The 17,671-nt window shown below is 41.5% G+C and overlaps 1 protein-coding gene across 1 annotated transcript in view; it reads right to left on the reverse strand.

Annotated features, from left to right (window-relative positions):
- The window catches only part of dnah7 (dynein, axonemal, heavy chain 7), a 130,552-nt gene that overhangs the window by 66,315 nt on the left and 46,566 nt on the right, over positions 1-17,671 (reverse strand). Inside the window, exons 31-35 of the mRNA XM_030081275.1 lie at positions 16,641-16,823; positions 9,879-10,055; positions 9,423-9,554; positions 5,615-5,836; positions 2,818-3,015 (exon numbers count right to left, since the gene is read on the reverse strand). Of these exons, the coding sequence (XP_029937135.1) occupies positions 2,818-3,015; positions 5,615-5,836; positions 9,423-9,554; positions 9,879-10,055; positions 16,641-16,823 (912 nt within the window). The remainder of the gene's footprint in view (positions 1-2,817; positions 3,016-5,614; positions 5,837-9,422; positions 9,555-9,878; positions 10,056-16,640; positions 16,824-17,671) is intronic.

Here is a 17,671-nt window from a genome sequence, read left to right on the forward strand (position 1 = left end):
GACCTTTCACTGGATTGTTTACATTCACAGCTCTTATGCGTTTCACTTGTGTTGCTGACTCTGAGCCTAACCACTTAACTAAGAGATCCATCTCTTCATTCGCTGTCAGGTTGAGGTCCTTAGTAGCATTAAAGAATGACGCTCTCCATACTCATATACGTTCGTCAAATTGCAGTAGACCTGTAGTGACAAGTTCACGTCGAGCCATGAATCTGATAAAGTCCGACATGTTCTGGTGCTCGCTGCTATTCCCTTGTTGTGCAGCTATGTGATGGTAAGCATGAGAAGGCTGTACATGTGGACGTGTGTTATCATGCAGGTAAGTATGGGATGGGATAGATGACAGCTGTGGATTGATATGCTGGTGGGTGCGAGAAGGTGGATAATCACGATCCGGTGGCTTACTATGGCTACAGAGAGGATCACCAGCCACTTCTCTTTTTGGCGAATGCTGCCTGAAGAAAGCCAATTTGCTAGTATTTGCCCCAATATCAGTCACTTCTTTGTCAACACTGAGCTTGTTTTGAAGAGAGGCATCCACTGTATCACTGGGAATCTGGTCAACATGCAGCCCACTTTGTAAGGGAGTTTATTTAGGTGTAAGGTCCCCATGCTGTAGCTCTGCTGTCACCAAATAAATGTAAAAATAATAAATGTAAAAGAATGTACTAACTAAATAACCATAATAATAAATAACCATAATCAAAATAAAGTTTCCATATAGGTGTTCACCGTCTATTATGGCATAATAAATTATCATATCAGATTTTGTAAGTTAGGGTAATTGAATTGTTGAGCTTGCTTGCATGTTATAGTGCACTTGTCACATCACTGACTAAAGAGAGATACTCAGTTTCAATGTGCACTAAAAATAATTTAACAATCCTGACAGTTCTGAATTAGTATGCCAAAGATATTTTTACTCCCGGGCCTCTAATCCTGTGAAAGTATACATAAAGTGATTATTTCTGTCTCTGGTCTTGACAGATGGTTGTGATAAGCTTTGACTTTACAATCAAATGTGGTTTTAAGCATTTACTTCATGAGGTAAAAATGGCATCTTAGGCAATCTCAGAAATGGCCTTAGTGTCAGCAGTGAGGGAAAGAATTCACCATAGGAAATTAGTTTCTCTGTGATGTAATTTTGTCAAATCATTAAAATTTCAATCAAATCAATCAAATTTTTTTTTTTTTGGTGTGAAGGGGTATTTTGGGCTTGCAAATGAGTTAGAGCAACTGATATGAACTTTATTCGGTTTTATTTAGTTTATGTGCTGTGCCATGTAACCTTAATGTTGCAGTGGTTTTGGTCTATTCTCTGGGATGATTTAACAGTATTAAAGATATCCAGAGGTCCCACACCTCTTGATGCCTGAAAAAAAAATCCAGAATGCCAACTGATTGTGGCTCATGGATGCTTTCACAATGGTCACTGATCCTGGATATATAGTAGAATATAGCAGATCAATAAAGACAAAAAAAAAAAATGATTTGTTCAATAAATCAGTGTTTAGAGTGTAAGCTGAGCATCTGTGCATTCAGTTATTTGTGGACATCTCCTAATTTTAGTTAGCTTTATGATTTTTTTTCCCTGTGTGTGTGTGTGTGTGTGTGTGTGTGTGTGTGTGTACATGTGCATGTGTGCATTCATGATCAGTGCACAATTGTGTATCTGTATGAGCAGGCACAAGGGTTTATGTGCACACAAAAGCATGTGAGTAACAAGTTGGATAATTGATGGGGACCATTAATGTGATGGATTGGAAAACGCATCCAGGGCCCATCCCCACGTCCCCTCTGAGCTGAAATTAGGTGGTGCAGGTTGTGTCAGTGTTGCCCCAGTCTGGACTAGGTGTTCTGAAGGAGCCTCGTGTACTATTAGTGCTAGTGCTGGTCATATTTACTTGGTCTAGGCTGTGGGGAGTATACTTGGAAATTCAAAGGCAAAGAGGGTGGCCTAATCTATGATCAACCAAAGTAATCCATAGCTGAAGGTCTCCTGAGAGATAACCAGGATTCCTTCAAGGTGGCCATTTCACACCTGGAGCCTGTAGCTGTGCTGTTTACAGAGATGATTTGTGTGTTCAGAGCACTTGCTTCATGTGAGGCCTCAGGTGAAGCTTGCTCAACATAATGCAACTGCTTCATGTACTTGGCAATACAGCATAAGCAAAGTCTGTTCTGGTTTTGAAAATAATATTTTTTGATGATGAAAATCACTGTAAAAATATGACTATGGTTTAAAGGTGTATTCCATATTCTGTTGTGTCCTCTGGGGAAAGATCAGATAAAGATGCAGAGACAAAACAGTGTACATAAACACTGAGAACAGAAATAATAGGACCATGTGCTATTCTCTAAAATACACTGACAGCATAGGCGAATTCAGTTTATGGCTATGAGCCCTAACTGAATTCTACTATTAAATCCACTTCCACCTTGAAAGCTATATGCAGATGAAATAGAGAAGAGGATCTGTTTATCCTTGAGATAACTAAGACATAAGTCTGTAAAACTGAGTCAAACTTGGTACAGGAAGATGGTCCAGACTTCATGTACACTGGATTCATGTAGCATTTATGTGTCATTTGGATCATAACTGAAAAATGGCTTCCAAAGTTTACAAAAGAAAGGGCACAATATTTTTTTCTATGTATATAGATATAGATATAGAGATAGATAGATATATAGATATTAACATAGATGCAACAATGAAATGCAAGACGTTCCTTGGCGCATTGCTCAGGTAGTTGGTGTGTTGTGGGCCTTGGTGGCTTTGCAAACATAAAGTTGTTCCAGGAGTACCGGATCACTTACTCTGATGAGAACACTCTTGCCAGTACCGGTGGGACCAATGAAGATGGTGGGCTTCTCATGGGTGACGAGCAGCTCCATTAGTGCTGTGTAGCGTACTGTGTCTTCTGTGGGTACGATGATTTCGTTAAATTGCATGTCCTTATGTATAGGGGATGCAATCTTCAGCTCATCTGTCCACAGCTCCCACCTGCCTGGGCCCTGAAGAACAAAATAAAAAAGAAGAAGAAGAAGAAAAAAAAAGAATATAACAATTATGTTTAAGTTTTTATAAACATAATAATAATAATAATAATAATAATACATTTTATTTATAAGCGCCATTCTCGACACTCAAGGACACTTTACAAAGACTGTATGTGATGTATTGTGTCTGCTTTTCTTTGTCCTATGAAGAAAAAAAACAAAACAATGACCATTTAAAAGGAAAACGGAAAGACACCTAGATACCGTATTTCACCAATTAATCGCCGGGCCGCAAATAGCCACTTGGTTCTTTTAAACGCCTGGGGTCTGCACGCAATTTGCATATTAAACGCCCACCCGAATAACCGCCGGGGCGATTATTTGCATTATATTGAGGTAAATCCAAAATAAGGCTATTCACCTTATTTTTGCAGAAGTAAACATTTAGCCGCAAAATAAATGTGCGACACTTCCGTTTTCTGTCAAAATAAGAGAGCTAGCTAACGTTAGAAAAAAGGGTGTACCGTAATCTTAAATTGACCGACTAATTCTTGTAAGTGTCAGAGGGAACGACTCGCAGCACGCCAATTTGACGGTTTGCACTATGTTTGTATGTACAGATATGTTTACTTTATGCCTTACAGTACTTCTGTACCAAAAAATATGTTGAACAGTAACTGTCATCACAATAATGGCCTGGTGCAGTTCTGTGTAAAAATAAAGAAAGGTCTGCAGCGAATAGCTGCCTGGTTCTTTTAAACGCCTGGGGTCCAAGTTGATTTTGCGTATTAAACACGGACTATCAATTGGGGAAATACGGTATTCTGTACCACATCTGCAAATATTCCTGCATGCATCAGTCTAACCCTTGAGATGATGGCCCAGATCAGGCATTGTCCCTGTCGCTCCATTCACCTTGGACAGTGCCCCCGAAACTGTCAGAGGGACAGCCAAGAGTTGATCCATTTCCACATACCTTGGGCCCATTGTGCTGCCTCATTCTCCTTAGCAGAATGGAGCACGGAAAAGCGCAAAGCAGCCGTACGGGCAATGGCACACGACTCACCATGTCCATCCCCCAGGGAGGACGGTCCTGGGGCATCAGTGAGAACCACAGGTATGCTTTGTCTTTTGCTTTCCAAGACAAATTCCAACTCTGATCCACTAGCAGTGATAATGAATGGTGATAATAACTCCTGAATGCCAAGTTACAAAAATATAGTACCCCCAAACACCCAGTTAAGTTTAGTTTTCAACCCAGGATCCAGGAAGATGTGCGATTTTAGCTGGCAAGTAAAGTGTTTTGTAATGTGCATAGTTCACAAACCTGATTGTTTATGCATAAAATTGAAGTTTGTGTGAGTTGGAGGCAGCAGTTTTTCATGTCTTTTCAACATGAACGACCTGAACATTATCATGTTTGAATCTGTTTGATTCATCATCCAATACAACAAGCAAGAATGAGAACGATCTCTGAATGAAATGATGCATCCCAGAGTAATTCGCACAAAGAAGGCAAACGGGAGGTAACAAATTGGAGCAATACATAAGGGAAGTGTAACCAAGTCACTGAAGATGCAGTACACAGAGGTTCACACTCAGCTGAGATCTAGGCAAATTAATTAAAACTTCATGGCACCAAAACAAGTAATTTTCTAATGTAGGCTTTATATGACTAAAAATTATAGCTAACAGAACATAATATAGCATTTCTATTTTTGTCCTTATTACATTGAGGCTCAGGTGACAGTGAGGTTGCAGTGTCTTTGTGTTTAGTGTGATTACTTGCTCACTGAATGACTCCTTGTTCAGGAGCAGTGTCACACTCAAGCAGGACCACTGAACAAGCTAGTGGCTGAATCAGTGCACAAATCATTAGTGAAAGGACAGAAATGAGCTGAATCTTTCAAATGAAGAATAATTCCCACCCTGGCAAAAGCAGCCAAACAGATACCATCAGGGCAGGGGAGTGGAGTGTGTATGTGTGACATGACGTGTCAGAGTGTGTATGTATGTCATCATGACGTGAAATCAACATTTTCAAATATGGGATTTTATTTGTTTAATTGTCAGATACCTTTTCAACACATACACGCATATAACGATAATTATAACATCAAATATGAAATTAATACTACCATTTGTCAAAAAGCACAAATTTTATTGGGCACACACAAAATTTCCCTGAGTCCCAATAGAATGACCACCTGTGGGTCCCGGGGAGTTACAACATTGAAAACTGTTTAACATCACTTCACTAGGTCCACAAGGCTTGTACCGTGTTCTCCAGGCCCAGGATATGCAGAGCTTTGAGAGAGTGAATATTTGCTATGGCTCATAGCTACAACTCTGTGCTACTTCTAAGAGAAACATGAACTGAATTCCACTTTGCCTGTTTATGAAGGTTCTCACTAACACATCGTTTCCACAAATCATTGCAGAAAAGGAGGTAAAGGAACAACAGGACTATCGCTTACTCCAGTAGGTCAACGTGTCAGTTTGTTTCCGGAGGGCCACACACCACCTACTGATCTCTAAGGCACATCTTCCCCCAAGCCCATAAGGTCAGTGGGAGCTGCATGGGGTGGTTGGAGGATATTAGGAAGTTTCTCACCTCTTTAATGAAGCGATACTGGTAGAGTGTCCCCACAGTGGGCAGGGGCACAGTCAGCTGTTTGGGTGGAGGCTCTACTGTAGTCAGGATGCCATGTTGGACCCGGGTCTCTTCACTCAAGGGCCCATTCAGTATCTCTCTGACCACGGCATCAAACTTGACCCGACCCGCCTCATCACAGCTGCCACCCACTGACCACACCAGGCAGAAGACAAAAATGCCCTGTATGAAGGGAAAGGCAAAACGTCAGTACTTTTTGGTTGCTAATCATGGGCCACCAGAAATGGGGACCAGAGGGCTGCCACTGGCCCATGGGCTGCTCTTTGAAAGTGCCTGCATTATATTATATTGTATCATGTTACCTATACATCGTTATAATACCATGTGGTGTACCGGGTTGTGCTATTAAGTAATGCACGTAGAGTTGAATAGAGATCAACTGGAATTATTGCTGATTCTTGAAGATGTTTCACTTCTCATCCAAGAAGCTTCAGTTCTGGGAGACTGGTGGGGAGTCCCAGGTATTAAACCTGTGTGGGGACGTTATCCATGTCATTGAAACTACTGCATTGTTAGTGCTCCTCCCTGTTTAGACGACCGTCATTAATGTTGGACAGAGGACAGATGGTTTGAAAGAGGAGAGGAGGAAGCATTCTTTGATGCTGTTCCCACCTGGTATTAACATCCGTCCTGAGAAATCCGAATACAAGCTGACACCTCTGACTACAGGTGTGAACAGCAGCAATGTGTCCTCAATGCGTCCTGGGTGATCAGATCTCAGAATGCATTGGAGGTTGTCTGGGACGCTTGTTTCCACATTTGCAATAGAGGTGTAAACAGACATGTGTCCCAGAATGCATTTAAAGACTGCCTACTAACATGACGTTCTGTGTCATGTTAGTAGGCACTACTGTGTCTGTGTCACTTTTCCAATAGAGAAAATGTCTTATCTGACTGCACAGCGCAGCTGAACTGTGAGCTGATAGATCAAATGCAAACTGAAGTGTAGGTCAGTTTAAAGCAGCTGGTTAATAAAATAAAAATTCCCCTTAATAAGACAAGAGCTCCCCTAAAAACATGATGGAAGAAATTTGGGGAGTCTCTAAAATATGTATTGACAATATCCAGGGTTTTTTCTTCCACATAAAATGTGGAGGCAGTGGCAGTTGTCAGAACTGAAGAAGCTTCTTGGAAGAAAATTGAAATGTCTGCAAGAATCTACAAATAGTCCACCTGATCTCAATTCAACCCTATGTAGATAACCATGACCTGGATGACTGAGAACCTACACTGACCCTAAGTAATGCACTAAATTATGTGTATGTTACATTGTCTATATTATATTATTTTGTATTGCATTGTATTGCATCATGTATCTACCTGCGGACTAATACCTGTGAGATGAACAAACTTAATATTTCAGGATGTGTGTGGTGTGAAATATAAAAGCATTACTGAGTAGCAGCCTGATAATGATTTGATATTGAACACAAACTCTAAAAAAAAAAAAAAAACTCCCAGTGCACACAAAAGCACTGCAAAATACTACGATTGCAATTTGCAGCAAACATGTAAATGCTTTGACCAATGTGGTACAAATATTTTTAGGGGACAAAAACCCAGATCAGAAGAGAAATGTCTTTGCTGGCAAAACAGCAGAAACAGAATTTAGAAATGAGTCTTGGCAGCCACATGATTGCCCCTGCTGTTAAAAGGCTGATTAATTCAACACTTTGATAATGACTGGTTGAGAAACATGGGAGGAGGAGTTGAAAGGCATTCATCAGCACAGTGTGCCACAGGGGGATAATAGCAGTGCTTTCTAAAGATATGATTCTAAGGCAAAGAAATCAAATGGAACTCATGGAGGGGCCATGGAAAAGGGCACATCTGCTAAAACTCTACTACTCTTTGTGGGGATACACAGAGGCTGACCTGATTAGGATATTATTTTTAAAAGGGAAAGGGCAACATTTATGGTAACACAATACACAAATTTGTCGTTTGGTCAAGGAAAGAGGATGTTGGATATATTCAGTGGCAACACAGTGGTACCTGATAAGCCAAAGGTAAGGTTTCTTCTTTTGTTTTTATTAATTCACAACATAGTTCACAACACATTTCCCGAGCTTACTGTGTTGAAATTGCAAGCCAGCTCTAGGGGCAACAGCACTCTGGATAACACTGAGAGGAAATGAGTTAGGTTACAGATAATAGCAAGGAATCCTGTCTGGGTCCAGTGTTTCTCAGTGCATACAACATGGCACTAACCAGGCCTCCAACACATTTTCCATTTCAAAACTCAGTACTTTTCCCAGATCATAATTTCTTGACTGTAATGAAATATTTTGGTTGAATATTTTACTAATGATAATAATAATATCATGATACAGACGATTCTATGGTACACGATATATTAGTAAGTATAGTAAGATAACCGTTTATAATACGATACCCCACATGATGTCTGTAATTGTAACTTCTCTATCACCAAGAAGCACAACCTCTTCCATATGACCAGGCCAGGAAATGAAGTTTGGCCACTGAAAATGATAGATTCCAAAACTCACTCATTAGTTTGCGGGATTTCCACAGCAAAATTAATTTTTAGAATGGAATAGGATGTCAAAACTACGCACAGTGACTGACACAGTACGTAAACGATGCTAAGCGTGGTAAGGGTTTGAGGCACAGTCAACTATAACACTACTGAGTGAACAGGCATTGTTGGTAGGGCATAAGCAGAGGGTCAATCATGGGACAAGAACTGCTTGGCTAAAGGGAATTGTGGCAGCAGCTGGGTTTCCATCCACCTATTTTTATTTGCATTTTCAGAAATTGCGAAAAAAAAAAAAAAAAAAAAAAAAAAAACTTGGATGGAAACGCCAGAAATTCGAAAAACGGCCGAAAATTCTCAAAAAAGTTTTTACACTTGGAGAGGGTGGATTTCTCAGCGTATCGATAAAAGAAAATGCGACTTTTTGCTGTGGAAACAGGTTTTGTGAATAAACGATGACTGGACCGGATACCACGTCACACTTCTACGCTACAGTCTTATTATTATTATTATTATTATTATTATTATTATTATTGTTATTATTATTGTTATTATTATTATTAGTCACTTATCCCTTATTTAGGATGGTTCGGTACGAAGTTAGCGCTGCCAAAATAGTAACCAGACATATCCCAAGAGCCGACAAGGTCAGCCGGAATCTGTCCATGATCAGCTGTTGAGTGTCAGCTGAGTGTTTGTTGTTGTTCAGTGGACAAGACGCTATCTTATGGCGTCATCTCACGGCGCACTCTTCTCCCAATAATCGCAAAACAAAACTAATGGAAACAGGCATAAATTTGCATTTTCTTTTGCGCACTTTGACAAAATTCGCTCAAAAATTTCGATATATTTTGATGGAAACCCAGCTAATGAGTCTGATTCATTTGGTGAATATCTAACATGGACAACTGCACAATATTGGAGGGGCTATGAGCTCTACTGAGTCCTTTCTAGTTGTGCTAATTTCTTATTCGCCCCTTTTTCATGGCCATGCACACATGTAAAAAGCCATTCAGAAATCTGAGTAAGGGTTCCTCTAACAGAAATGTAGCTATGTTAACGAGATTTGTCTTAATCACTTAACCTGATTATGGAAAACCAGGTTTCTCTTTTACATGGCATTTCTGAAATTGGGTAACTGCAGAAAACACTGATTACTAACTTGATTACTAAACCTGATTACTAAAGTGCATGTAAATGCACTCACTGTGGTAATATAGCTGCATTGTACATGTAATCTTGCCATATTACCTCCAGCCAGGAGCAAATATCCCTCTCATTCATGCTCTTAATCTTGGCCTCATCATAGAACTCATCTATCATGCTGTCCATCAGGTTCATCAGGGACTTGACTAGGTTGGTGTCAGAGGTTGGAGACAGCTCCTGAAACCAAACACAAAGAGACAAAACATATCAAAACTCAGTGTTCTCCAAATATAACTGAGCTTGACAGCTATTATTGTTAACTAAAACTGGCCATCAAAGAACATTTTTGCTAAGTGAAATAAAAGTAATACTAATTTGCACAACAACAGAAACCATTCTGAAAATTCTGCAATATACACTTTAAATGCCAAAGAGAACAAAGCTTCTACACACAGAGAGACACACTGAATATGCTTTTTCTTCTACTGAGCATCTATCATTCACATGAAAAACACAGCCTGCTTGCAAATTAATTTGCTTATGGTGGATGGACTTCATTACCTTGGTGGCCTTCCGAATGAGTTGTAAGCAGGCAGGCAGTATGCGGTCAAAGAGGCTGGTGATGAGGTCCTTGTGTATAGTGCTGATTGTATTGGGCAGAGTATTGAGCCAGGACTGCATAAGAGGTCGCCAGCCCAGCATGTGGGGCTCCATGTAGATCATACCACAGCGAGACACCTGTCTCACAAACATACACACATACAAGGAATGAATAGATTTGAAAACACACATCTTCATTAGATGAAAACACAGTTGGATCGGAACCACTTTCACCCCCAAGTACACTATGGGCCCTATTTTGTGCCACCCGCTACCCGCTGCCACTACCCGCTACCCGCAAATTGCGGATTTAGGAACTTCTGCTATCCCTAAACGGTATCTTGCGCCCACGCTACCCGCTATCCGTTATGCCGACTCCGTCATTTGCGCCTGGAGGTGTGTCCGTGGGCGTGTTTCATGCGCTATCCCTAAAATTGCTATCTTGCGCACACACTTTAGGGAAAGCGCTATCCCTAAAGTTTGGGCTGTTAGGAGAGCGTGCCCAGGCGGCTTCAATGCATGCCCCGACGGAGCCTCGCCACACACACGGTCGGACTGATACCGGGACGCCGTCGGAATGGACTGAGTATATTACTCATATAGAGTGTTTAGAGGAAAGACTGTTTTAATTGGACACTTACGCCAGTGTGTTTTATTGTTTTATCATAAGCCAGCACCTGTACTATATTTTTATTTTTAATTATTATATTTTATTTGCCCAATCTACCTTGTCAATAAATTAGTTTACACATAGTTCCTCCTCTGCCTCTTGTGTGTGTGTGTGGTGTGACCTGTCCACTTGGACACATGTGGCTCCACCTCCCGAATTAACTCGCCTATAATATAATATATACATATGTATATATATAAAGCCAACTTGCTTTAGCCTCAGTAGAACCCCTGAGAAAATCTACCTCCTTCTCTCCATCGCGGGTTTAGGATTTAGGATTTAGGATAGCGCAGCCTGCCCTTAAAGGCAATGGCACCTGACACACTGATTGGTTTAACTGGCGTAACGCCCAAAACACGCCTATGCATAATATAACGGGTAGCGCTGGTGTTTTGCGGATAGCGGGAGGTGCACAAGATAGCAACTTTTGCAGGGGAACGCCTCTTGCGCAACCCTAAATCCGCAAATAACGGGTTTAGGGAGTCTGGCGCAAGATAGGGCCCTATATGTATAGAAGAGACAATACATAACGGCACTCATGGTAGGAAGACAGGGACTCATGAGAACAAATAGTAAAGACAGATGTGTGTGCCCACACTTCCACTAATAAAATAGTGGTATGGAGGTGTTTTATTCTAATTCAGTAAAACATGGTTGTGCCCCTTGATAACCTAATGGCATATCTGCTTTCACCCATTTAGTTTTCACTGATGCATACATTTTTATATGGTGTTGCTGCCAACGGTATGTAAATGTACATGTCTGCATACGCATTTGTGCTAATGTGTGATAAAGGGAGTTCCCACTGACGCCTTTTACAAATCTCTATATTACAATCTTTAATGTTGGGAGATCACCCCTATCCACAGAATAGCTCTAATGAGATCCCATATTCACAAAAATTTCACACATCTCAAATTGACTTTTGGTCCATAATTCTGAAACCAAATCTCCTAATGTCTCAGAACTAAGGTTCACTTGTGTTCCTCAGCGTCTCTGAGCACGCTGGTCTTGGTCCCACGTCTCTACAACCTTCAAGAGATGATGTCTATCCTATCCCCCATGAACATAGGAAGGAGGGCAGTCAATGATGATAAATAACCAATATTATTGTGTTTATATTTTGTATCACACACCGCACACATGCACTCCAGTAATGTTCAGTAGCAAAAAGCACACAGCTGCGATATTGTGGTCATTGTCAGAGCCCTAGTGCAGTGTACTCTCTTCTTTCAACAGACTCTACACTACACAGTTACATTACTGAAAATCACATCAGACAACAACAGGTTACGACCATCAACATGAATAATTAAAGATGATAGATGACAGAGAGGGACAGAGAGAGAGAGAGAGAGAGAGAGAGAGAGAGAGAGAGAGAGAGAGAGAGAGAGAGAGAGAGAGAGAGAGAGAGAGACTGATCTTGTTGTGTCTGTAATAAAGTACCTTTCTAATTATAAGCTGATGAGGATCATAATTGGCTTTTGCTCAGTGACACTGCCTTGACAGTCTGTCAAGATGGACACCTTGGGCATTATGTGTCACCCCTGTTTATGGAAATGCCACTCTAATTCTTTACATCCAGTCAAAGACAGGGATTTCCCTTTGTGTTTGTCTTAAGTATTTATGCTTTGTACTAATGCAGTGGACAAAATTATCTGGAAGAACTAACAGAACAGAGTGGCCTGGTAGCTCAGGCTGCAAAGGTCTTACCATAGGAAACAGCCAGCAACCTCTGCTAGTGCTTCCGGTGGCGCTGCCCTGTGGCGACCCGGGCTCGTGTGCTGCTGCCACATCTAAGCGTTTTTATTGTTTTTATTGTTTATTGTTGTCTGTCCTCGGCACTGAATTGTACAGACTTATAGTGAAGTGACAAATCTCAGTTCCACCGTCTTGTCAACTGGGCAACGAATGCTGTTTGTTGTGATTGCAACAGTGCTGCGAGTTAGCCTGATAGTTTAGCGTCAGTGGGTTGCTGGGGGCTAGGCTAACCCCTGAGCATGGTCTGTCTGCCTGCCTGGGGTCTGCCAGTATCAGAGCCATGGCGACACTGTGGTTGCTGCTTATGCTGTCTCTGGTTATTGGGGAGTCCCTGTGTACAAGTGGACTTGAAACTCTTCCCACTAACACGGTATTGCTCTGAACCTACACGAAAGAGTCTCTGCTCGCCCTCCGGCCGAAAGGAACCACACCGCCAGCAAACCTCCCCGAGGCCGTCACCTGCAGCTCTGCTGGGGGCCAGAAGCAGGAAGAGGGGCGGGAAAGGAGGTGTCAGGCAACGTGTCCGCAGAAGGGGAAACAAGCCTCCGCTGCCTTCTATCATCCTAAGTAATGTGCGGTCTCTATGAAGCAAAATGGATGAGCTCCACTTACATACAAGAGTTAGCCACGAGTACCAGGAGGCTAATATCATGGTGTTTACTGAAATGTGGCTACGTGAAGACATACCCAACTCCATGCTGAAGATGGAGGGCTTCTCATCAATACGGGCCGACCGGGATGCCTCGTCTGGGAAGTCCAGAGGACGGGGACTATGCATGCATGTGAGTAACAGATGGTGCAGTCAATACATGATCAGAGATAAGTTTTGTGACCTGGACCTTGAACTTCTTTGTCTCTCTATGAGACCGTTCTACCTTCCAAGGGAATTCGGGAATATTGTCATCTGTGCCGCCTATGTACTTCCTAGTGCTAATGCTGCAAGAGCAGCAAATAGACTAGTTGACTGTGTACACTCACTAATGCAACGTACTCCTGGTGCTCCTATCTTCTTACTTGGGGATCTTAACCACTGTAGACTTGAGCCAGTTTTACCTGGCTTCCACCAGTATGTCAAATGTGGTACTGGGAATAAAAATGTGTTAGACAAATGTTATGGTAATATCAAAAATGCATACAGAGCTAAGGCGCTCCCTCCTCTTGCCAACTCTGATCACTCAACTGTCCAGCTCTTGCCCACATACAAATCTGTTCTTAAGTCCAGTAAGCCTGTCCAAAAAACTGTGCTTCAGTGGCCTGAGGACAGTGTGGAGTCTCTCAAGGGCTGTTTTCTCTGCACGGACTGGAGCATCTTCCACGACCTGGATCTGAATGAGGCGACAGAGACTGTAACGGACTATATAAACTTTTGTGTGGACAATTATTCCTAAAAAGACCATCCTTCACTTCCCAAACAACAAGCCCTACATTACCAAGGAGGTTAAAGTCTGTATTAACAGCAAGAGAGTGGCTTTTAAAAATGGGGATAGGGGGGCAATGGCTGCGGCCCAAAAAGAGCTCAATCGGATGCTGAGGCTGGCCATAAGGAACCATCGAGCTGCACTGGAGAAAAGTGTCAGCACCACGAACACTAAAGGTTTATGAAGCCATATGAAAAAGATAACTAACATGTATTCAAATCGCATTCAAATTGTCACTCTTGATGAACTAGCTAGAGCTAATGAATTGAATGATTTCTTCCACAGATATGATACAGACTCTACATGTTAGTCCTCAGCTTCTTGTCCAAAAGCTTAACAATATGAATGTCAATCCGTTCATCACCAGATGGTTCTGTTCTGTGCTAACCAATAGATCTCAACAGGTTATGGTTAATTCTGTACTTTCAAGTACTAGACTGTGCAGTACAGGTGTGCCACAAGGGGGGGTAAGTTCACCTTGTCTTTTCACAGCCTACACAAATGACTGTAGGAGTAGTCAGCCAAACAACTTCATCTTGAAATTCTCTGACAACACTGTAATCTTAAGTCTGCTGTTGGGGTGATGAACATCCAGAGGGTTATTTTGGGGAGATCAATAACTTTAAAGGATGGTGTAAGAACAACCATCTTATTTTAAACACCACTAAAACTAAAGAGATGATCTTCGACCCTAAAGGTGTCTGCATCCATGACCCTGTAGTCATGGGGGACACACAAATTGAGCAGGTGGTATCTTACAAATATCTGGGGATCCAAATGGACAACCAGCTCAAATGGAATGTCCATGTGGACTACCTGTGTGCCAAACTGGCACAACGCTTGCGCTTCCTCCGCAGACTCAGACTTTTTGGCGTGAGCATGGAAGTTATGACAACCTTCTATAACGGGGTACTTGGTAGCATTATTAGATATGGCATGGCAGCTTGGTTTGGAACACTCTCTATCCAGCTAAAAACAAGAATAGCAAAAATTGTAAAAACAGCCATGAAGGTAATCGGTAGGAAAGATTCTTCATCTCTACAGATAATTTTTGAGAAAACAGTGCTTAGTCTGGCATCTAGAGTGCTGTCTGATCCTTCACATATTCTAGCCGCAGAGTATGTGCTGTTACCTTTGTTACAATTCTTACTTTTTCAACAAAAATATTGATTGCTCTCTTAGGGTGGTTTCACACATATTTGGGTCGACCCAAATATACAATGTATCAATTTTCAACTGGAGCGGCCCGGTTTCACATATGCTTTTTATCGCCGTACCAAGTCCACCGTTCTACAGAATGGAGCGTCATGTATCCATGGCAACCAGACAGAAATGACGTGTGTATCACCATTCCATCCAGAAAAGAAGGTTGAAATGAAGCCTCAAGATGTAGCCTAAACAGAACACATGTGAACGATGGAGACTCAACAGCAACGCCGTCTAACGTAAGGTACGGTTTTTGCTATGGGCAATGTGGGCAACCGCCCAGTGCGCAATCTACTTGGGGGCGCACGAAAAAAAAAAAAAAAAAAATACTGTATTGACCCGCATAAAAGACGACCCTGATTTTAAGACGACCCCTCTTTTTCAAGATCCTTTTTTGGAAAAATATTTTGTATATGGACAAAATCTTGTTTGAATAAAACAAGATTGTTTTATTTACCAGCACCGGCCAACACCTGTCGACATCAGGTGGGCCGGCCACGGCCGGAACTGCACCCACCCCGTCAGGTCTGCCGGATCTGACAGCTGGGTGCAGGGGCCATGGGACGAAATTTAAGAAAGGCTGCCACCTCGAATTTTCTATGGAATGAAAACCCTGCATAGCGTAAATTCATATTTTAGAAACTCCAAAAATGTATTGCATCATATTTTTAGGGTAGCTAATGTCTTATTAAGGGGAGTTTTATTCATTAACCAGCTGCTTTATAGCCAACCTGCGCTTCAGTTTGCATTTGATCTATCAGCTGACAGTTCAGCTGCGCTGGGCAGTCAGGTTAGATATTTCTTCTATTGGAAAAGTGACGGTCTGGCTGGTGTCTGGAGTGTTGTGCTGGACAAGACAGAGGACATCAGGTTAGTGGGTGGTCCTTCAATGTGTCCTGGGACACATGTCTATGTACACCTCTAATGCAAATGTGGACACAAACGTCCAAGGCCACGTCCAAATGTGTCTTGAGACCTGATCACTCAGGACACATTGAGGACGCACTGCTGCTGTTTACACCTGTACTTAGAGGTGTCAGCTTTTGTTCGGATTTTCTCAGGAAGGATGTTAATACCAGGTGGGAACAGCCTCTTAGTCTACAACAAAAGCACTTAACAGAAACATGCACTGTAAGGCTCAAACAGATGGCTGTTAAGACACCCAGTTCGTCTGACTGAAAAGCATCAGAGTAAGATGACAATGTTTCCTAATCATTCAGCAGTGATATGGCATCATGCTTAAAAAAAAAAAAAAATCTACCATATGGGCATACTGGTGGTGGCGCCAGTAGAGCGTGTACCATTAAGGCTGAGTTCTGGACGCAGCCACCCAGGTTTGGTTCTGGCACAGACCCCTTGCAACATATGATCCTCTCTCTCTTCCCTGTCTTTCGTGTCTCTCTATACATTCTCTGTCCAATACAATAGTAATGCTAAAAAATAATCTTAATAAATCTACCTTATTTTCTTGAACAATGTTAAGAATTTGTGCTTTTTGTAATTCAGTTTCCAAATAACACCAGTTTTGGTGCTTAATCCTGGACTATCACCAAAATAGAAATGAACCATATCCAAAAATTAACCCCAACCACTGCTGCAAAATGGACACACAGCAACAAGATGAACTGAACAGTGCTTGGTAAAGATTCAAGTAAAGGTGCTCCTAACCGTGGCTGGTGAGGCCACCTCCAGATCCATGGGCTCGAAGATAAGGTTCATTTGTGGGGACATCTGAATGATCTCGCCACTCATCAAACAGAGCTTCTTGTTGTCATCCAGTACTGTGTTCATGTTCTCGATCCACACTGCATCCACTGGGCCATCAAAGATCAGCCATTTCCTGTCTGCGCTCTGAGAAAGATAAAAAGAAGAGTTGCTTGACCCTTGAATATACAGTATACTTTGAGTTTAAGCACACATGTCTCCACTATTAATCACTCTGGTGACCTGAAATCACTACTACTTTGGATGTGATTTATTTTTATATAGTCAATAAATCTAAAGGGCAATACAAGTGATTTTGCGTTTCTAGTGTAATATCTACAAGTGTATATGCTTCATGTGTCTGCTAACCTTTTCTCAAAGCACACAGTTGTATTTTAGAACTCCAATATCATTTTATCTACTATTTATCCAGCCAATGGATTACATTCATTCCACTACGATATGAAAATGAAATTTATGAGACTTCAAACTTCTTTTATACTGGTATTCCATCATCATGATGTCGTTGTTAGCTCTCTTAAAAGCAGCAGTACTGTTGTGTTTCGGTGTCTTGAAATTGAGCATCAGAGTGAAATGGTCCCTCTGTGGGAAATAACCCAGAGGGAAACATTTGCTTCAACAGTGAATTATCAGTTCTGTGGTTTAGGAATGGTGATGACTTTGAAAGCCACAGAAGCAGAACATTATAAGGTGGGTGTTTCAACCAAAAATTCATATTTGAAAATCAAGAATTCTGATTATATATTGTGATATCTTAGCCCTGTATTAGTTAGAAAATGATTTGTTGTAATGTTAAACATGGGTAAATTGTGGTAAACGGGCCAAACATTCAAGATCACCAGTAGGGTCCCTTGAGTTGAAAACATACACAAATAGCAAAGATTATTTATTCCAGACTCATACTTGACATTATTAACACACTGCTTATTCATACAGGTTGAAGATCATAGAAAATGCTGTACTATTTTAAACAT

The sequence above is a fragment of the Myripristis murdjan genome, chromosome 21 (assembly GCF_902150065.1).
Source record: "Myripristis murdjan chromosome 21, fMyrMur1.1, whole genome shotgun sequence".
In the NCBI taxonomy this organism is placed as follows: Eukaryota; Metazoa; Chordata; class Actinopteri; order Holocentriformes; family Holocentridae; genus Myripristis; species Myripristis murdjan.